This window comes from Gastrolobium bilobum, unplaced genomic scaffold (assembly GCF_033153095.1).
Source record: "Gastrolobium bilobum isolate Gb01-03AN ecotype WA unplaced genomic scaffold, APGP_CSIRO_Gbil_v1 utg3588, whole genome shotgun sequence".
Classification (NCBI taxonomy): Eukaryota; Viridiplantae; Streptophyta; class Magnoliopsida; order Fabales; family Fabaceae; genus Gastrolobium; species Gastrolobium bilobum.
The window spans coordinates 316,766-339,356 of NW_026899729.1; the positions used below are offsets into that span (position 1 = coordinate 316,766).

General features: G+C 31.9%; 1 protein-coding gene across 3 annotated transcripts; it reads left to right on the forward strand.

Annotated features, from left to right (window-relative positions):
• The first annotated feature begins 1,129 nt into the window (after positions 1-1,129).
• On the forward strand, positions 1,130-14,581 carry LOC133292967 (DNA-directed RNA polymerase 3B, chloroplastic). Of its 3 annotated transcripts, XM_061491463.1 has the most exons (20): positions 1,130-1,908; positions 2,888-3,091; positions 3,175-3,308; positions 4,430-4,499; positions 5,017-5,075; positions 5,407-5,524; positions 6,201-6,314; positions 6,562-6,693; positions 6,960-7,376; positions 7,726-7,776; positions 8,654-8,724; positions 9,075-9,159; positions 9,270-9,422; positions 9,782-9,856; positions 10,013-10,102; positions 10,988-11,035; positions 11,116-11,230; positions 13,108-13,211; positions 14,014-14,094; positions 14,185-14,581. In XM_061491463.1, the coding sequence occupies exons 1-20, from the start codon at positions 1,204-1,206 to the stop codon at positions 14,200-14,202; spliced, it is 2,844 nt and encodes a 947-aa protein (XP_061347447.1). In that variant the 5' UTR covers positions 1,130-1,203; the 3' UTR covers positions 14,203-14,581. The 3 variants fall into 3 exon arrangements, 2 of the variants coding, with proteins under 2 accessions (XP_061347447.1, XP_061347446.1); XM_061491462.1 differs by having other exon boundaries at positions 14,014-14,581; XR_009748999.1 differs by lacking the exons at positions 10,988-11,035; positions 11,116-11,230; positions 13,108-13,211; positions 14,014-14,094; positions 14,185-14,581 and having other exon boundaries at positions 9,270-9,454; positions 10,013-10,057.
• Positions 14,582-22,591: the final 8,010 nt, after the last annotated feature.

The following is a 22,591-nucleotide window of genomic DNA, read 5'->3' on the forward strand; positions in this document are numbered from 1 at the left end:
GTTCTCAAAGTAGCTTCTTGTCCTAAAACTGGGGCAGACACTTTCTCTAATAAGTAATAACTCTAAGCAATGGGCTGGACACATAATAGTGACAGTGGTGGCAAGTATGTTAATATGCTAATGTAGGATGATACATGAATATTATAGTTATGTGAATTTTTTTTGTTTAATTATGAAATACAAAATATAAAATAAAATAAATACGTTATTGTGCCAGCTTGATTGGCGCAAGGCCAACAAAATTGGATTGACAAATTGTGAGTGTGCAAAAGAATATTAACAGACCTCAGCCCAAATAAAAAATGCCATGATTCACAAAGGACAAGCCCGAATAGATTGAGCCCACGACAGCTCTAAGTGTTCAGAGACTGTTATTTTATTTTTTTGTAAACAATTTTATTTTGTTTACATAAAAATGGAACTTAATCAGATCCTAATCCCACAATTTCATTTTTTTAGCTTATTACTATAATTTTCTCCACTAGCTAGGCATCTATATTCTCATTTTTTTTTCAAAAATGAATGAATTTAATTAAGGTAGCGTTTGGTTCAGGGTTTCTAAATATTTTCCTATGCATTTGAGGTTGGGAAACGGTGCAAGTCATGTTTGGTGGAGAAAATTGTTTTCTCACAACACCACATTTGCATAGCATTTGAAATTTGCTTGCAAAAAACATTGTTTAGAAAGATAATTTCGAGATAGTATTTGTGGTTGTCTGGAGCAAAAAGGGGAAGTATATTCACATTAAAATATCCAACAGTAATTCACATTCAAAAAGTAAAAAAAAAAAAAAAAGGTATTTTAGTATTTTTAATCAATTTTCTCATCAATATTTTAACTACAATCAAATACACACTCAGAAAATTTAACTTAATTTCTTCAGTAATATTTTCGCGTACCAAATAACTTTTTTTAAACTTTTCTACTAAAATCATTTTCCAACAATTTTTTTAATAATTTTATTTTCCTAGTGAAATTTTTTTTCTCCGAACCAAACACGACCTTGAGAAGAAACAAAAATAAAACTTCGAATAAAGACATGAAGAGTAGTAGAGAGGTTTAAGGTTTTATGATACATCCTCTTCCTTCGAAGGTTTCTCTCTCTCTCTCTCTCTCTCTCTCTCTCTCTCTCTGTCTCTCCACCCATAACAAGGAACTGATTGGTGATGCTCATAGCCATATAGAATAGTTTTGCATTCACAATGACATTGAGCTCTCAGCTTCACAACACTAGTACTAGGGGAATCCATTTTCCCATTCAAAGAAAATCCCAATCTCATAAAAACCTTCACTTTCTCTTTCTCCCAAGTACCTCCACTTGTTCTTTTCCACTCACCACCAACTCCCCGAAAACTAAATTTCATCTTCTCTCAGACTCAATCAATGATAATTTCGTCCAAGACCTCGAGATTTGTCATGCACCCGTTAATGGGGTTCATCAAATAGAGGCCCCTAAACCACCCCAGAATATTCTCATCCAGGACCCACCTTGGATGCAAGAATGTAGATTGGTATTGGAGGATATTGAGAAGAACAAGTACAATTTGCTGAGGAGGAGGCAGATTAAAGAGGAGACTGAAGCGTGGGAGAGGATGGTAGAGGAGTATAGAGAACTAGAAAGAGAAATGCGTGAGAAGAACTTGGCTCCCAATTTGCCTCATGTCAAGGCTCTTTTTTTGGGGTGGTTTGAGCCCTTTAAGGAAGCTATAGAAGCGGAGCAGAAGTCACTGAGGTCCAAGAAGCACAAAGCAGCATTTGCGCCCCATATTGATATGTTGCCTGCAGCTAAAATGGCTGTTATTGTCATGCATAAGATGATGGGATTGGTGGCTTTTGAGCATTCCCACGCTGGCTGTGTTTTGCTTGTTAATGCTGCAGTTCAGATTGGTATGGCTGTAGAACAAGAGGTACATGATATAAGAATCTCCTCTTTCTGGAGTTATCTACTCATTTTATTGTTTCATTTATGGTAAACAAGGTGCTCTATTAGTATCTGTTGGGCATATGTGTTTTTGACCTAGTTTCTAGTCTATGTGTAGTAGTGCTGAGGGGCTTTAATGAATTTTATTTTAACCTTATTCAAGTTTTTTTTTTTTTAATGGAAAAAGGGAAATGGGTGAGTTTTAGCTTATCATGAGTGCCAAATCTTATTCTTCATCCTGTTCGGACAAAGAATAGTAAAAAGATAAGCAGTGAGGGATTTCTGAATGGCCTATATGCATGTTTACAACATGTGGCCCAAAACTTAAATGTTAACTAATGGTTTTGCCAATGCATTTTGAGTGGTGCCTTGCATTGAATTTTCATTACTGTTTTCTCCCAGTAAAAAGATACTGGCAGGAATTTCTGTTTTGTTGAAGTTTCCTTCTATGTCTCGTAGTTATCAAATGCGGATTGCGGCATATCGCGGCTAACCCCGAAAAACGCTATAGCGTTATAGCGTGTTGCGGAAATAGCGGAATAGATATATGACAGAAATAATGACAAAAAGAAACATTTTTTAAAGGCAGAGATAACATAAGTGACAGATAGAGATGCGGATAAACTAAAAAACCCTTAATTTTTTTTCTGTTACACATTTAAATTTAGGACAAAATTGACATTTTGCCTTATGACAGCAATATGGCCGCAAATGCGATCGCAATGGCCGCTATTGCGTTCCGGTGCGGCATGGTTTCTTGCGGCGAGGCACCGCAACGCCCTTGCGACGCGGCTCGCGACGCTGGTGCGGCGCAATTAACTACTATGCTATGTCTTTGCATCACTTTTCTTGGTTGTTGTCGTTGTAATGTAGCGTTGATAGTGATGTAAGATAAGAAGTGCATCCTTCCTCTACTGGTTTCATTTCATTTATATATCTGTTGTAATTATCTTATTGTATTTCAGGTTAGAATTCATAAGCTCCTGGAAAAAACTAGAAGTCACCGGAGTAAGAAAACAGAGGCTGGTGGTGAAGACGGTTTGAATAATGATAAACAAAAACTAAGGAAACACATTAATGGTTTGATTAAAAGAAAAACACTGAAACCAGTCCAGATTCTATTGAAAAAAGAAGGATTTAGCCCTTGGGGTCGTGATACCCAGGCTAAGGTTGGTTTGAATGTCTATGTGTAATTGTTTTCTATTATTTTTATAAATGGAATTTAATGAATGAACTCTATGAAACTATGCAGCTGGGAAGTCGATTAATAGAATTATTAATTGAAACAGCATATGTACAATCTCCAGTTAATCAGTCTGCTGATACTCCACCTGATATTCGGCCGGCATTCATGCATAGATTTAAAGCTGTATCAAAGAATCCTGGGTGAGGCTTCACTTCTTTTTTTTCTTTTTTCTTTTTAGGTTTAATCAATATATTTATTACTTTAGGACCTTGATCCCTGACAACTAAATGACAGTGTCAGATTAGAGAAATTAGTGATTGGCTGTTTATTGAGGTAGGAGATTATTTGAATATTATGATGCTTTAATTCAATAATTATTACTTTAGGGCCTCCCGTAATATGATGCTTATATTCTTCTTTCCTTTTATTGCTCTCTCTCTCTCTCTCTCTCTCTCTGACACACACATACACATAGACATGGAAGCGCACATGCATACTCACTGACAGACAGATGCCGTTTACCTTCAGTTTAGAAGGTATTGTGATGGAGTATGACCGGATCTTTGCTTAAGGAAAATCAACATCAACAATACCTTTATCTCAATCTAATTGGGGTTGGTGGTAGATGAAACCAAATGAAAGATACAAAGGGATAAAAATAAAAATAAATAAAATAATAATATATATAGAGAGAAACATAGTAGTTAATTGCGCCGAATAGCGCTAAGAGCCGCTCCGTACGGGCGTTGCGGTGCCTTGCCACACCGGAACGCAATAACGGCTATTTCGATCGCATTTGAGGCCAAATCATGGCCATATTGCTGTCATAAGGCAAAATGTCAATTTTGTCCTAAATTTAAATGTGTAGCATAAATTTCTTTAGGGGTTTTTTAGTCTATCTGCGTCTCTCTCTGTCACTTCTGCTATCTCTGCCTTTTCTTTTTGTCATTATTTCTGTCATATATATATTCCGCTATTTCCGCAACCGCAACCCGCTATAGAGCAATAGCGTTTTTTGGGGTTGGCCGCGACATGCCACAATCCGCATTTGATAACTTTGAGAAATATAAAAGTAAAAAAAAGCGGTTAAAAATAAAATAAAAATAAGAAATAAATAAATAAGTAAGAGAAAAAAAAAGATGGGGATAAAAGCCCCACATTTAAGAGAGGCATAATATTTCAAATGTCTGTATGGTAGATCTTTTAAAGCGTGAACAACTAAATATCTCCAAAGATTCAGTGTTTAATGTTTTGATGAAAGTGCCTTCATTTCACACTCATGTTTTTATTATTATTTTAAATAACTGTTTGGTACTTGTAGGCAAAAGATTTTGAAGAATTATGGCGTTATAGAATGTGATCCCTTAGTCCTTGCTGGGATGGATAAATCTGTAAGTTGAGAAATCTTTCCCCCCACCCCCCCTTTGTTTTAAAAATTTAAAATAAAATATTATGGCCACTTGAAGTTGTTCTGCAAAGTTGTAAAGGTTTTCACTGTAGCCCACCAAGCATGATAGTAAAGTAAATCCATTATTATCTCTTTTGAACATTTTGTTACTCCCCTCCTCCTACCCTTCCCCAAAAGAACTTGCATTTAGGTGGAGGTAGGTAGATGAGGATCTTAAAACCTTCTCATTGCTTTGCTTAAACATCTTGCTGAAGATTTTGTGCTTTAAAGAACTTCCTTGTGTTTTCCTACTAGTGCTGGATAAAGACATGAAAATTTTGGGTGAAATCATTAAACTTCCACATACTATTCTTTTATTTTAATATGTTTGTTTTTAAGCATGCCATTAGGTCTATTCAATTAGATACTTCTTATCCTTTCATGATTATTAGCATGCACTACCTGAAATGGATGTATCTTGAGTTGCTTACTTACTAATCAATGCATTTGTTTTTTTGCAGGCTAAGCATATGTTAATACCTTACATGCCAATGTTAGTACCTCCTAAAAAATGGAAAGGGTATGGCATATGGAGTGGGTCATACTGGTATTGCATGTTGATAAGCCTGCATTTGGTTAGATTTTATGTGACTATAGCATGATTTATTATGCTATGTTCCTGCCCTTCTCAAAACTGAAGAGGGAGGAGGGCAATTAATCTGAACTGAAGAATGAACTCTTAGCTATTTCTTTTGAATATGGTAACTAACTTGAATGTCGGAACAATATGGATGGTAGTAGAGGGTGCAAGTTCACTTTCTTCTCTACAATCCTTAATGTTTGTAGCTCTTCGCTGCCTCTCTCTCCTTGCTTGTGTGTGTATGTCTAATATCTTATGACGATCTGTCCAGGTATGACAAGGGTGGGCACTTGTTCCTACCATCTTATATCATGCGTACTCATGGATCCAAGATGCAGGAAGATGTAATGAAGAATGTTAAAAGGACACAAATGCAAAAAGTTTTTGAGGTATTATATGTATATTTTCATTTCCCTTTTTCATTACCTAGAAAGGAGTGTGGCAATATTCCATAAGATCTAATAAAAAATTTGATGCAATATTGTTTGCATGATATCAAAGTAGTGACTCCAAGTTTCTTCTTATTAAACATTAAAGTTAATTTATCTTAACTTTCAATATTTGTAGTCCTCTACATTTAAAGGTGCTTCAAATTTTGAAGTTTGAATTGTATCTAAAATCTTAAGGCATCATTCTTTCTAATTTTCCTTGTAAAAAGGCATAATTCTATTGGCACTATTGTTTCTTGTTTCTTTAGTCCGAATTTGTTATTGTTCGAGATGTAATACAAAAACCATTAATATGTTATCACCTAACATCTTAAGCTTTTGGAATAGTTGGTTTATGACATGTATCAGAGCCTCTATGACCAAATAGTCTGGAGTTCAATTCTTGTCACCCTATTCTTTAATAAAAAAGTCGAATTTCAGCATAGGGTAGGTGGCCTGTACATTGCCCGTGCTACAAACCCAAAAGGTATCTTGCATGAGGGAGTGTGTTAAAGATGTAATATAGAACCTTTCATGAGTCTTCACCTAATAAGCTTAAGCTTTTCAAAGAGTTGGTTCATGACAATTACTATGCATCTGGTAATAAGTTGGAAGCTTTTTAATGATACATTTGCAGGCCTTGGATATACTTGGCAACACCAAATGGCGAGTAAATAGAAGATTACTTAGTGTTGTGGAGTCCATCTGGGCTGGAGGAGGTAACATTGCAGGCCTGATTAATCGTAAAGATGTAAGCACAAACTGATAAACAACTTTTGAAGACATATTCATATTGGATATTTTCCTATTTACCTATTGCTTTTGAAAATTAGACTGCAAAGTTAAATGAAAAATGGCTTTTACATGAAGTAATTATATTCACCTCTATATTTCCACCCTTTTCCGTTAAGCTTGAAATGTGATGAGTTCTCAACATTACCCATTTTTATGTAATTCATCTTTCATCTTGCCTACATATATTCTTAATTGACTTGTAGGTTCCTATACCAGAGAGGCCACCTGTAGAGGATTCAAAACAAATTCTGAAGTGGAAATGGAGAGTAAGGAAGGCAAAGAAAATTAATCTGGAGAGGCATTCTCTAAGATGTGACACTGAACTTAAGCTTTCTGTAAGGTCTCCCCTTCCATTGACAAATATCTTTCTATGCTATATTTGAACCATTAAAAATTCCAATTTTACTTGCCACTTAAAGACCTATTGTCTTGCCTTTGTCTTGCAGAATAGAATGTTGGTCAATGTAACCATAGTTAGACATTTATATTGGTTCCATTTGATCATGAGTTACATAATATCAACTAACTTTTGTATAATCGTGTTCAAATATATCCCATGTTTCACTAAATGAAAAATAATTACAAAATACATCGGAAACAGGTTGCTCGAAACATGAAAGATGAGGAAGGCTTTTATTATCCCCACAATCTTGACTTTCGTGGCAGAGCATATCCCATGCATTCTCATTTGAATCATTTAAGTTGTGATCTTTGTCGAGGATTACTTGAGTTTGCTGAAGGGCGGCCTTTGGGAAAGTCTGGACTACAGTGGCTGAAGATCCACTTAGCGAATTTGTATGCAGGTGGTATTGAAAAGCTTTCTTATGATTGTCGCCTAGCTTTTGTAGAGAATCATCTTCATGATATATTTGACTCTGCTGATAACCCAATTAATGGAAATCGTTGGTGGTTAATGGCTGAGGATCCTTTCCAGTGCCTTGCTGCTTGTATTAATCTGTCAGAAGCCTTAAGAAGCTCATCACCAAATTCTGTTATCTCACATCTGCCTATTCATCAGGTAAATGCTTCATTGGAAGCGTAAATGAGCTGTTGTTATAACTTTTGCAGAGTTCTTTTACAAGTATCCCAATTGTCTCCAAGCTCTCCTATAGACCTGTTCGTAGAAAATTTTGTTAGATCTTAAGTAAAAATTATACTCTATCTAAATGGTAACATACAATCATAAGAAAAATCGAACAAGGAAAGAAAACTTGAAATTTGGTACCAGAACACTAGAAATGATACCACTATAGGTTCTTCATATTGCAAATTTCTCTATCATATTTATTCATCTTTCAATTTAAATGTTTTCTTTATCTAATATTTAAACAAAAATTGTTAGTAACACTGCCTGATGGAATTTTTAGGATGGTTCCTGTAATGGCTTACAGCACTATGCTGCTTTGGGAAGAGACACTGTAGGTTTACTTATATCTCATTTCTTTAATTTTCAATCACTTATCACTTTAATATAATATGTGTTTTCTTTATTAGATTAATATACTTCCTAGATTTAGTCATCATTTGAGTATGATTTAATTTTTTATAGCTTTCTTCATTATTTTTCCTTGAGTCACTACATTTGGAAATATCAGTATTATTCTGATGTATTGAGATAACTTCTTTCTATTACTCCCACAGCATCATATTAGCACTGCTTCTTCAATATATGGAAAATGTTCTCCTTATTGTTTGAATTGTTTTGGGTGCTTTCAGCAGCTTTGTTACCTTCATATCTCCATGTTTTGGTAAATTATTCAATAGTACGACTTGTAATTTTACAAGTTATGGCACTCTTATCTTTATAACAAATTAATTGCTTTCCCATTCTCCCAATTTTCTATTATTAATTTTAATGTCAATGTGCACCGGACCAGCCTTCTGGCTTATTATGTTGTGGGGGATTAATCTTTCTTTTTCCTCTCTGGCGTGTGTATTTAAAGTTAGATGTGCTTTATATTGATGTTCTATTTTCCTGACATGTGAGTCAGTGATCTCTATCTCCAGAACTAACAGATGATTACAATACTTAATAGCTAACTATATTTCTACAGCAATTAAAGGGTTTGTTAGCAGTTAGCACAAAGTCATTCTAAAATGGCTAACAAAGCAAAGTCAGTGCAGAGTTCATTAACCTGTACTTCTAACTACTCATGTGCTCCCTTAGAAAGATTGAATCTATTGCCTTCTGTAACAAGGGTAGTTTAATTGATAAGTTATTCCACAATATCTTCTGTTGCTGATAAATTTCGTTGGCGTTATTCTCACTTTACTGGAATAAATGTGATTTATCAGCTAGAGGCTGCTGCAGTTAACTTGGTCACCGGAGACAAACCTGCTGATGTTTACTCAGAGATTGCTGTTAGGTATGTTAAATACATTATCAGCAATTTCTTTGTTTTGCATTCGAACTTCTGTTTCGTGCTATATTATTTTGAGCTCAAAGCCTTTCACCCCATTATATTATTGCCTTGCTGAAGTCTGAATGCAAAATGCATTGCTTTCATAGAAATTAGTGCATTTTCTGTATTTATCAGTTATAGTTAACTTTTTGGTTAAATTCTGTTACATGATGACCTACTTTGTTTAAGTATATTATCTGACAGATGGAATTTCATGATCCATCACCCCATAGTGCTAGGCGTACAATTGACCTTGTCCACTTCACTATGCATAATTAATATTTTATTTTCATTTGACTTGTATATATGGGCAGGGTTCGTGATATTATGAGAAGGGATAGCAACCGAGACCCAGCTACTTATCCAAATGCTTTGTTAGCAAAGGTTTTGATTGATCAGGTCAATGTCGATTTTAAAGTTTCAAAGTTGTGTTAAATGATAAAATTTATGCTCCAGCAGTTGTCTATAATCTCTTTTTCTTAACTTACCTAAGTCTTGGAAGTTTCCAGATTGATAGGAAACTCGTCAAACAGACAGTGATGACTTCAGTTTATGGTGTTACTTTTGTTGGGGCACGGGAGCAAATAAAGAAAAGATTAGAGGAGAAAGGCCTTATAACTGATGAAAAACTTTTATTTACTGCAGCTTGCTATGCTGCTAAAGTAAGTATCAGCTTCAGCTACGTTATATGGAGGTATTTTGCCTGTTAGAGGCTGCAATGGATGATTTGATGTGTATTTCTTATCATTGCATCATGAGATCATTCCCTGTTGGAATACTTGATAGTACCCAAAAATATTCTTTGTAAAATATTATTTTTAAGACCTAATCACCCAGATAAAGTGAATTTAAGATGGAGTCACTTATTTCACATTATAGTTTATTTAGTTGACTATCCAAGTGTCCCGTTCCTAATGGGTTTGGTTTGATCAAATATAGCAGTAATATATGAGTGAAAATACATCTGAACCAACATTCTAAGATACAATTTACATTACACTTGTACATTATCATTATGTAGGTGACATTAACTGCCCTTGGAGAAATTTTTGGATCTGCACGTGTGATTATGGGTTGGCTTGGTGATTGTGCAAAGGTTAGGTCTCATCCCATGATGGACTTTAAATGATACTGAAATCCTATTGGTTTTGGCACTCTTGCACGTGAGAATAAGCCTATGTATCTGTGCTTGCCTGCATGTTTGCATGTTTTCTTTCTTTTCCTGAATGGTGGGGTCTGGAGCTTTCTATAGGTGATCACTTCTGAAAACCAGCCTGTTCGTTGGACCACTCCTCTTGGTCTTCCAGTTGTACAACCATACAGTAAAACTGAACGTCATCTGGTAAGTGTATTTATATACAAATGTTTTTTCCCCTTTCCTTTGGTTTTACAGTTATTAATTTATTTAACAGTGACAGGTAAAAAGTAATGTACTAAATGTACAATGTAAGATAGCCACCTAAATGGTTAAAAGGATGACTTTTGTAAAAGCCCACTAAAATAAGTAGGTAACTTTGTGACTAGATGCAATAGATTGATGCATTTACAAATTAACGTGGATCGTTCTTTAACATGTTGCTGCTATCATTTGGCTGCAACTCCTCTTGTCCTCCTCCTGGTCCACCACCTCTCACCTGTAACAGGTCTATCGCAATCTTCAAATCTTCCAAAAGCTTAAGTTGGTAGGTGAAGAGACATAAATGATTTTATATAATATATCTTGAACAGTCTCTATAGATGAAATGTTTCTTATATCACATCCTTTTCGGTGGCTTATTAGAGGAGTGCAAAACATTGTGATGTTTGGTGATTATTTTATCCAAAAATAGCTCAATTGTGAGACACCCAAAAAAGTTCTTCGATTAGGCAATACAATGGAGATAGATAAGTCAGTTAACTCCAGAATATGTAATAATAAATTAAGGATGGGGATGTCAGACTCCATTGCATTTGGAATTATTTGGATATTTGACCACCTGATATTTCCTCGTAAATGTCTAGACCATTATAATATTTTGTGCTTGACTACTTCTCATAGCACAGCACAAAGATTGAGAAACACTAGTTTTCAGCAAAATAGATTTCTAAGGGTTGTGTATTTCATTCATAGAATTGGCAGTAGAAACCCATGACAGATACCAATAGTTATACATTTGAATCAAATTATATAGTTCTTAAAGTTTTTGACCCATGTCAAAACATGAACAAATCTAACCATTGACTGCAGATCAGAACATCTCTTCAGTTTTTGGCTCTGAGGCGGGAGGGTGATGCAGTAAGTGTATATAATTCTCTTTTCTCCAGCTTCCCTTTCATTCTGAACTACTTTCATTATTTAAACTATCTGTATTCCAGGTAGATGCCAAGAAACAGAGAACTGCATTTCCTCCCAACTTTGTACATTCTCTGGATGGTTCACACATGATGATGACTGCTCTTGGCTGCAGGGATGCTGGCTTATGTTTTGCAGGTTTTAAGACATCATTTCACCCACAAAGTCATAAACATATGCAAAACTTCCATCTAAAGTCAAAAAGATATACAACATAGATTAATATTTTTTTGGTTCCAAGGGAGGCAGCGTAGACCTATAGGAAATGGGGGAAGGGGGGTCAGAAGTTCATGTCTGGGATCAAACCCATGTCCGGTGCTACATGAGCTCTTAGCTCTTTGACCAGTTTATTGGTCTTTTAAGTGCATAGGAATTGTCTATTTTGATAGGCTCCATTTTTCTCTTTGGAATCTTTGCTTAATTGTTTCTGGAACTGGAAGGTGTAGGGATGGAGTTAGAAGCACTTACTCTAAAATTGTGAAAGATTATCACAATTTTAAGGGAAAGTGCAGTTCAGTGATGTATAAAAAGGCTGTGCTGAGGCCCCGTAGTCTTACATCCTGGGTCCTGTCCAATGCAAAGATGCAATGCATCCTGCAGCCTTGAGGCGCTTATTCCCCTCAGCAAAATCTTATATAAAATCACTGATGTTCTTTGGAGTCCTCGGTGAATTTTGGATTTGTCCTGAGTTTGGAGCAGTTTTTATTGATTAGTTTTTGAGGCTCTGGTTTGAGCAAGGGAGGCAAAGCCTTCTAAAGGTGTGTTATATAGGCATCTATTTGGTATATTTAGCTGGGGCTTAATGATTTTCTGCCCATATCTTCAAGACAGATTTCTGTCTTTTCCAAATTTTGACTTATATTGATCTTTTTGGCTTCTCTTCGGTGTTCAACTCTTTGGTGTTTTGAAGAGTTTTCCTTGTCAGACTTGGAAAGAGATTGAAGAGCTTTACTATTTTGATGTGTTATTTTGCTTCTGTCAGTTTTCCTTGTTAACTTGCTTAGGATGATTTTTTACTTTTCACACTTAGTAGTCTTGGTTTCTATCTTTGGTTCCTTGCTATTTCCTGCCCTAATCTTTTAGTGCGATTCCATTTTCCTGCTTGATCTTTGTATTTGAGCACATTATCCAATAATTTGTTTGTATTATTTTCTTTAATAAAAAAGAACCGGATAATTCTTGCTTGCTATTCTGGTTGATTTTTTAATTAGGGAAACCAATAGAATTGCTTATTTGCAAAATTCTTCTTTGATTCTTAAAATTACTTCTAGAATTGCTTTTTTGGTTTTTCACTCATTGAAGCTTTAATTTAGCAAATGTGGGGTGGGATTGGTTCTAAATTTATTATTTTTTCGTAGTTTGTAGAGTTGAAATGTTATTCTCCTTTTTTCATTTTGGGGTTACATTAGAAGTGAAAGCTCCTGGATAGAAGAGGGGGAAAGGTTGCCTAATGGAGGAGCTAACTTCCAACATCAACGTCACCCATCTTTTTTCATTTTCTACATCCCAAACCACTCAATTTGTCATATGCCAGTTGTGGGTGTTAGCTCAATTGGTAGGGATTGAGCTGTGTATGATGCAAACGTTCTTTGCTTCAATTCCTGCTGGTAATCTTATTAGGCATCCACTGATTGCAGTGTGTGCCTAGCCTTTGGTTGTGGAGCAACCTATCCACGTCCTAAATTTTTATCTACCAAAAAAATGTCATATCATGTTTGTGACATTTTCCGTAGAATCTTGCTTTGGATCAATTTGCATTTATATTTTTTTGTTTTTACATAATCATGTTGGAGGTTATGATACTAATGCTCAAGGCGCATCTAGATTAGTAGCCACTGCTGTTAAATCTATCTTTAATTATCTGATTCTGTTGATGTAGTTACACTCAACTTTCACTTTGTATGCTCAATTTTGAGATAATTGGTGGCAGGACGAGTCTATTAAAGAATTTTATTTATTTATTTATTTTTCATGCATTTTGGTGCTTAATCTTTGTGAAATAAATGTTTATGCAGGAGTTCATGACTCATTTTGGACACATGCATGTGATGTGGAGAAAATGAGTCAGATTCTTAGAGAAAAATTTGTCGAGCTTTATAGCATACCAATACTTGAAAATGTAAGTTCTTTCTGTATCATGAGAAACTCGGGCTTAGTTTATAGGAATACAAGCAGAAAAGTTTTTTCTTGTTATCAAATATGAAAGCTCCTGTAGGCCTTTTTAATATCATTTCTGTTGTGGGGAAAATTAAAGAATTTCTCAATCTAAAACTTGAATTATCACATGAGAGCAAATTTTTTTTTTTGGGAGGGGGGTGATAAAAAAGAAAGAGTGACTTACCCTTGATGCAAAGGCCAGTAGGACAAAAGGCATGGATTTAGCCTTAGGGACGTGCCCTTTCCATGTAGTGTTATTAATTGAGGGTGGGAGGATTATGGTCTGAAACTCTATACCACATGGGCAACATACTTTTTTTTTTTTGGATACAATTTGGGGCAACATACTTGTACCATAATTAATAACTCATCCACTTAAAAGCTCAAGTATTATAAGTTTATTGCCAAAGAATAGGTTTAACTTGCAGGGAAATATTCAACATGAACTTATAGAATTGTGGAGTCTATTTAATATTTATTTACTTAAAATGGAACCAAGTTTATATGGACCACCTCTGCCTTTCCTTTACCAGGAAGCTTCTCCTCCTCCTTTGTTCTATTACAGATAACTAACAGAGAAACAGCTATATATTTTTGCAAGAACTTTTTGTCCCTAGACTGTTAGTGTACTAGCATCACATCTAAGTTCTAACTTTATACTAAAAACATCAGGATCACATTGTCCCTCTTTAATTCAAAGCTTTTGCATTTTGGACCAACAGAGGAAGGAAATAAAACAACCTCATTATTTGATTTGTTGACAGTTGCTGGAAGGCTTTGAGACATCATACCCTGGATTAACTTTCCCTCCACTGCCACAGAGAGGTGATTTTGACTTGCGAAAGGTTCTTGAGTCTCCATACTTCTTCAACTGAGCATTTCAACTATTACAATGGAAGCATTGTTACCTTAACTTCTAATGCAAAATCATTCAGAAACTTCAGAAGTTGTGAGTCAAAGAAAGATCCAAGGTTGCTTCTGGAAAAGGCCAGGAATGAAGAAAACCGGTTCCAAATGATAGATTCGTGAAGCCTCTTGTTATTAAAATGTTCACAACAGTACTTCTTTGGTGATCTAATCAACACAAGGTTAGTTTAAGAGGAGACTCAAGCTTTGATCATCCCTTAGATTTTTATAATCAACATACAGAGAAGGGAATTATCCATGAAATTTTAATGTTGGAAATTTCCGTCCATTAAATTGAGTTAGAATGCTTGAAGAGAGTCTCATTTACAATGCCGAGATAATGGCCATAGCTAACCTTGATAATGTAAACCAACTTTTTTCTGTTTACATGTATTATTATGTATTACTAAATAGTTGTAAAGGTCCCTTAGGAGTAGAAAGAATTATTCATTTTGTGATTTGTACATAGAATTATTCATTTCTATTTACTTTAATTATAAATTTAAATTACATTAGCAATATGAAGACTTGGTCAAGTGGCCCAGCTATGGTCATGAGCTTTCATAATAAACCCAATTGGTTCTGTCATTTTGAAGTTAATCATACTGTAAATCCTACTATCAAAAAGTTCAAATTTAAGAATAGGTAGTAATTTTTTTTTTGGATAAATCCCGGGTATATTTTATAGGAGGCAATTCTTATAACTTTTCTATAAATTCTATCTAAAATTATTAATTCATTTTGACCTTTGAATAGAAAAAATATTTAATCACCTTAAAATTTCATCTACCAAAAAAGAAGAAGTTTGGAATCAAATATTGTATGGATTGATTTAATTTAATTTCTTTTTTGGAAAGTTATAAAGTACAAATGAAATTGATTTATAAATATTTTTTATTTTAAGTTATGAACAAATAAAAATTTAATCAACTTCTATTAATTAAATTACTGAAATTTGATCAAGCTTGATTTGATTTTAGTTGTAATTCGAATTAATATTTCTATCTTTATTAAATAATCAATCTAACTTATTAAGAAATTGTAAAAAAATAAATTATTAATATAAGCTATTTTAATCAATCTTTAATTCATAAATATGAAATTTGATTCACAAATTAATCAAAATATATTTTATAATAAATTTCAAATATAAGAATTAGTTTTCAAATCAAGTTAAATCATTTTCAATTTTTAATGATTCCAAACAAAAAAAGGTATGTTTTTCTCATGTTATATGAGAAAAAACATACCTCTTATATATTCATCAAAAAATGTGCCTTGAATTTTATTTTATTTTATTTTTAAATTGGGTCCCATATGTTTTGTGTCTACAATATAAGGGAAGTTGTTTTATGTGACATGAGAGTCATTTTTCCCCAAACATAAAGGTTAAACTCTCTTCTCATCTTTTATGATGATGGTAACTATGTACATGTTTGGATCCTCTTATTTTTAGTTTCTCTTCTCCTTATAAGTATAAGTTAGGCTAAATAGATTTTGAGAAAAACTCTTATAATAAAAAGCACTTTTATTATAATGAAGTAAAAAAGTCAAAAGCTAAAAACTCCTAGGAAGAGCTTTTTTTAAGCTTTTATCAGCTTTTCTTGAATTGTGTACTTTTTTTTCAAAATGAAGAGTGTCATAGAAAGAGATTCTTCTTGAAATGTGTACTTTTAAACTAAAATTTTTATGTAATCAACAAACAGTTTTAACTTTTTTTTAGCTTTAGCTTAAAAGCAGCTTTTAGCTTAAAAAAAGATGATCCAAACGGACTCTGTACAGTATATTGCCTATCTCTTCCTTATAAAAAATCCTCTTCCATTTTACTATTAAATTCAAAAATAAAATGTGAGTTCCGAGGAGATCAAGATCCTCTGAATGAGTAATTAAAAAAAAAAACTAAATTAAAAAAGCTTTGTTGGTAGAGGTTATATTCACTTGATAATCTCTCTTCTAAAGATTAATTTTCAACTATCGATCCGGGATACCCTTGGAGCAATAAAAAAAAAACTGAATTTTTGGCATGTAAGAAAGGAATCTAATCTGAGCTTGAGCTCACTCTACATATCGATCAAATGAGCATGTGGGCTGCCACAGATTCTATCAAGTGGCCCTTTGTGTCTATGCTAACTTTGAAATTCTTACTAGCTGCTATATATATGCAATTATGTGGTGGCCCTTCTCAGTCTTCATGTCACTCCTTTTAGGGTGAGACATCACTGTCTTATATGGCAAGTCCCCATGTGATTGCCAATAGCCCTTGTAGTTGATTGATGGTAACCAACGAGTCCCATCACATCCTCAATCGAATTCAACCCAACAAAACCTCTGTGAGTGTCACTCCTATCTTTTGTGCTTTGTGAACATCCATATATCCATTTATTTTATCCTCTCTTTCATAAATAAAATATCTCTGTTTTTCTTGTTTTGCATAGTAGAAAACTAATTAGTAAAATAATCAAGAGCCACCTAACTGTATGGAATAGCGCTTTAAAACAAGTTTCAATGGATATTAATTATATAGCGGAATAATGCCACCCATTTGGAGGTAAGCCTTCAGGATAAGGTTCAATAGATATTAACCGAATAATATTATACAACATAATGGGCTAATGGCATATGCGATTTGATAGAGAGAAGGATTCGGTTGAGATTACATAAATATAATGACCCAATTATATGATTTAGAAATGCATATTGCAGTATCTTTTTTAGCCTAACAAAATATTTGATAGTATGTGCTGATGGAGGGATGTGTATGATCATATATATCTATATCTGCATATCAATATCTGTATGTATATGTATATCAACCTTACCATGGGTCTACATGAATGGGGGAAAGCAAAACCTTTCGTAATGAAACTCATGCCTATTGGTGTCACTTTTATTTTTTAAAATCAAATTAAATATACTTTTCTACAATAAAAATGACGAAAACTTTGTAATTTTAAATTAATTATAATTTTTTATCATATATATTTTCTAATTCTGAAATATTTTATAAAACCTTTTTATATCACTGTTTTAAATTTTTTATATATACCATTTTCAAATTTAAAAAGAGAAAAAATATTATATAAAGTTCACGGGAAGAAAAATGATCCATCTTGCTATTCAGTTATAAATAATCATATGGTTAAATTGCTACGTGATTAAACAAGCAAGATGCCGTGTCTACTTTAAGAATGAGTAAGAAAGAAGCTTTAAATTTAATTATGTTCTATCGGTTATAGTTAGCCGTTTATTCCCTATATTTAATCAAAGCCTTTATAAAGACTTTATAAGTCTTCATACGTTACTGTTACCGATATATTGAACCAAAGTCTTTGCAAGTCTTCATACAATGTAATCTTACACGAGAATAGTGTAATCTTCACCGGTTAAAATCGAGATCTTAAATAAATAAAATCGAAAAGGAATTAAAAAATCATAAAATATAAAATTATAATGTAAAAAAATCGTAAAAAATCATAAAAATATAAAAACTTTTGAAATATTAGTAAAATAGTTTTAATAAAAAAAAAATTACAAAAACATAAAATTATAGTAATAAATCAAAATTTTAATAAGAATGATGTTCACACTATTCATGATATTTGACTTTCCTTTCAAAATAGACTCGTTTTCTGGATGCTTTATTAATTGCCAAACTTTTCATTTCTAGGTTGTTTCATTCGGAACATGATCGAAAATGAGTTTGTTACCACCGTTCAGAGTGTTAAATTTTAAATTTAACACCTCATCTGATAGTCATTAGATTAAAAAAAACAATAGTGTCACATGTTTGCAGATCAGAGTCGTTGATCTTTTTTTATCTAATGTCTCTCAGATATGGTGTCAAATTTAAAATTTGACACTGATGTCAAAAGATCCTAACTTATATATATATATATATATATATATATATATATATATATATATATATGCCAAGATTACAAATCAATTAAATATGCCAAGATTACAACAACAACAAAAAATTAACTATGCCAAACTCTTTACAACAAGCATGAATTAATTTAAACTAGTTATATTATTTTAGGGATTTTATCGAACACGTTAGTTTTCTTTTTTTCCTAAAAAACATGGCCATGTGCCGAATATTTGGACTAGCCAACTAGAAAAAGAAAAGTGCAAGTGCAACTACGTGGAAATTGGTGACTCCGTTCCTGGTTTTTGTGATCTTATCCTCAGATATAATTACCATCATGTGGCATCTGATTCACATTCGTATGCACAAAAGAACATACCTTTGAATTTAGCATTAACATGTTCTTGTAATCTGCGAAGCTTCCAGGAACTTAACCCTCAAGTCAATTTCATCGCGAATCATGCACAACTTCTTTGTTATTATTAGCAGAGAGGAGTTTGAGGTGACGGTTAGAAGCTACACAAATATATTGAGCAGGGAGGCCAAACTCTCTCTTTTTTTATTAAAAATAAAACATGAATACTTTACTTAAAAATAAAAAAATAAAATAATCATACATCTAATGTTATTATAATTTAAAATATACAGTAATTTTATTTTATTAGAATTTGAGAATAAACATACTCTTATTTGTTTATTTTAAAAATTATAAATTATTTTTTAATAAATTAGTAAGTTATGATTATTTTCATAATAAACATTAAAATTAATATTTTTTAGTAAATAAAAGTTTAAATTAGGAAAGTCACATTCCCACACCAACCTAATAAGGATTCAAAGTAGGATTGCATTAATTATTCTTTCTCTCCACATGTATAATGATTTTTTTTTTTAAACAAATTCTCTTCTTCTTCTTTTATATAAAACCACATGTATAATGATGACCTCACATAACTAACGTACTAGAGCATCATCATCATAATAACAATAATAATAAATCTAAAGCACAATTTGTACGTTAACATTTTAATCAATTTGCACCGCCACGATTATATTTACAATTAAATGCCAAATCACATGATTATATATAAATATTAAGTATTTTACCCTTAGCTTGCGTGAGTTATTTAATCTCATAATTTTTTTTTGTAAGTATCTAGTATGTATTTAAATTAACTTGGTTCAGTTTTCTTTTAAGCAATTTTTGTATTAATTGAGATTAAGAAATAAAATTCGACAAGTACTTTTAAGAACCCACATTATCTTAATATTTAGAAGAACTTATTAATTAATTGATTTCTTAACCTTCAAGCCAGCTTGTTTTACTTTAAAAACTGTTTATAATCAAAATATTTTAATACAACTTTTGAATTAAATTTTTTTAAATAAAAAATAAATGGCCAGATTATATTTTTTAAATTTTTATTTATAAATTCAACTATGTAATCAGGTGAGTATACATTCAAATATTTGTACTCTCCAGAATATATAGTTGAGTTTATAAGAATTTGTAAACAAAAATTTTGTAAATATAACTCTTCCTAAAAATAAATTCATTGAAACATAATTAAAGTTTTAAAAATTGTAATAAAAGAGTAATATTTAAATTTTAGCAATTATATAACTTAAATTTATTTTATTTTAATGGTAGTATTTAACTATGTAAATAAAGTGAAATGAGAAAAAAAAATTAAGGTTATTTTGATGGGATATCATCAATTTATATCGGTATAAGAATAATATGTCTTACATTAAATCTTAATCATTGTTTTATGTGTATCTAACAGTTATGATTTATTAAAAATTAATAATTAATTAGTGAATATGACTCAATAAATCATAATTGTTAGATTCACAAAAATTAACGGTTTAAATTTAGTGTAAAATTTATTATACTTGCATCGATATAAATTGATCCTACCCCTATTTTTATTAATATGAACGTGCAAACTAGTAACTTCTTTATGACAAAAATTTATTTAGTCTTTGTTTTTTACAATTTTATTATCGACAAATAACTACTGCTCACCAAAAAAAAAACTACTGCGAGAAAAATTATTATATATACATAAAATTAATAATTAATAGTGTAATTAATTATTTAAAAATGATATTACTTTTTATAATTACTCGTAATCATAATTGTCTCTGACAACATCTTTTATTAAAATTTTAAAAAAGTTAATCTTTGTGACACTAAAATTTAAGTGTAATATCGATGCCAAAGATTCAATTTTACAATATGAACTTGCATAAAAGGAACAACCATATTCCATACAGGTGAAAAAATTATTAAATATTCTGATATATCTACAGTAAAATTAGTTATACATTTTACACTATCTGTGTTATTAGAAAATATCTTTCTTCCCCTTTTTTTAGTTCCGCAATAATAGATTTTGGAGCAACAACACTAATTAGGGGTGTAAATAGGCTAGGCCAGCTTATAAGAATTTACATTTTAGTCTATATTAGGTCAAACTTGGCCTATTATAAATAGTAAAATAGAATAGGATTAGACTTTTAAAAAAACCTATTTAGAAAATAGGCTATAGATTTTTTTGTATATGTCAGGTCTATAAGTCTACAAGCCGGCCTATATCATATTATTTATTTAAAATATAATAAATAAAATTATTATTTTAATAATTTTGAATAATAAAATGATATTATTTTAGTTGTTCTTTTAATTGTTGAATGTTTAATAGGCTTAAACAGGCTAACAAGTCTAGGGCGAGACTTTTATTTTTTAAATATAGGTCAACTAGACTTGTAATTTGAGGTCTACACAGACTAATAAGTCAGACTATACCCAATATTTTTTACACAGACCTGATCTATTTATGTCAAAGCCAAGTTAGTCTATTTACACTCTAAATGTAACATCAACAAAGGAAAAAAATTAAAAAAGGAGAAGAAAAAAGCACACAACCGTAAAAGAGGTATTGATTGCTAGCATAAGCGCTTTACCGTTATAGCTAACGTCTGCCAACCTCGGTCGGATCTACACGGTGCTAGGGTGGGCCTGATGTCTCTCTAAAATATGAAATTATGTTCTATTATATATCATGGTTTGAAAAAATAAAATTTTGAAACTACTTTTAAAGTGAAAGGCAATTGATGATATTCATAAGAAAAATATTATACCCGTTCATTACACTCAATTAGAGATAACTATTATTTATCAGATTCAACCTGCTAGCATATATGACAAGTTTTGTTTTTGGTCTGTTACTCTCCTCAATCAATGTGAAAAGTTGACTTTTCTGTTATATACAAAGAAGAGTTCAGTTAGTAATGCATATTTACTATACCTGTCAAATTTGTCTATAATTTGATTTTATATTGATTGATTATTTAATTTTCTTTTTATAATTTTTAAAAATTTGTACAGATTGTCATATCAGAACTCAGGAGAAGAGTATTTAAGTTTTGACTTTGTTGACAAAGAAAAAAGGTCAATAATAGTTATCATTTATTAGTTGGGACTATATGCTAAAAATAAATATCACATTAATTAATATACTGTCTTTTGTTAAATAACAGCTAAGTGAGAAAATAAGATTATAAAGAAATCAAAGAAAGTGGAATTATAATGCCACGAAGGCATGAAAGTATACACTAAAAATTTGATCCTACAAACAAAATATAGGATCTTAAAGCTAATTCTTCATTGAAATAGAGGGTACATTAGACCATTTTCACCTGAAACAAAAAATTGACATTCCCATCGAAAAATTGACAAAAAATTCTATAATTTTATTAAGTTCTTCTTAACAGATATTTTTATATTCTTAGTATGATCATCCAATCAAAATTGACATTATCTTTACATAATAATAATAATATAAATTTTCATCGTCCATCATATTATTTTTTGCGTCCGCCACTTGCCAAGTTCAGTATTGAAGTTTATTCAATCATTAATAGCAATGCATTATGTTGTTACTTTTATTTTTCAATGGGTTATTGTTAGCACAAAAGTCTACTAAACATTAACAATCTTTAATAAATGAAAGTTTTGAGTATTTTCATGTGTTGTATTAACATGGGTAAGTCAATTATTAGTTAGAATTTGAAAGATTTTATGGATTATCGGAAAAAAGGTTATAATTAGTAGAATCCAGGTATGTTTTATGCAACGTCATTCTAAATATAACTATTAGGCTGACGATATCGAATAAATATCTGTCTTGCGGTTTGTAACTTGCATGCTTAATTAACTCGTGCAAGATAAGCATGTTTTATAATTTCAATTATTAAATTTTTATGGTGCTTTTTTAACTATGTTTTTTTGGGTTAGTTATACCAAGAAACTTTGAGCCACTTCGACATCCGTGTAAAGGTCAAAGCTACTAATTAATGAACCTCTGCAAAAAATTCATCATCCTTTCTGAAAAGATTGATTATATAATGAAAAAAGAAAAGTCATTATTAAAAACTTATTCGAAGTAAAATTATGTTTATTCGTCCAATAATAATACCAGAAAAAATAGAAACTGAAGTTCCTTCGTGTGTATGCAAACCAGAGAAGTCTCTTTCCTTAGGAATATTTTTTCCTTTGT

Excerpts from the sequence above, each read along its gene's own strand:
- LOC133292967 (XM_061491462.1), top strand. The coding sequence starts at position 1,204 with ATGACATTGAGCTCTCAGCTTCACAACACTAGTACTAGGGGAATCCAT. Across the intron at positions 9,857-10,012 it reads GGCTTGGTGATTGTGCAAAG|GTGATCACTTCTGAAAACCA; the intron begins GTTAGGTCTCAT and ends AGCTTTCTATAG. Across the intron at positions 11,036-11,115 it reads TGAGGCGGGAGGGTGATGCA|GTAGATGCCAAGAAACAGAG; the intron begins GTAAGTGTATAT and ends TCTGTATTCCAG.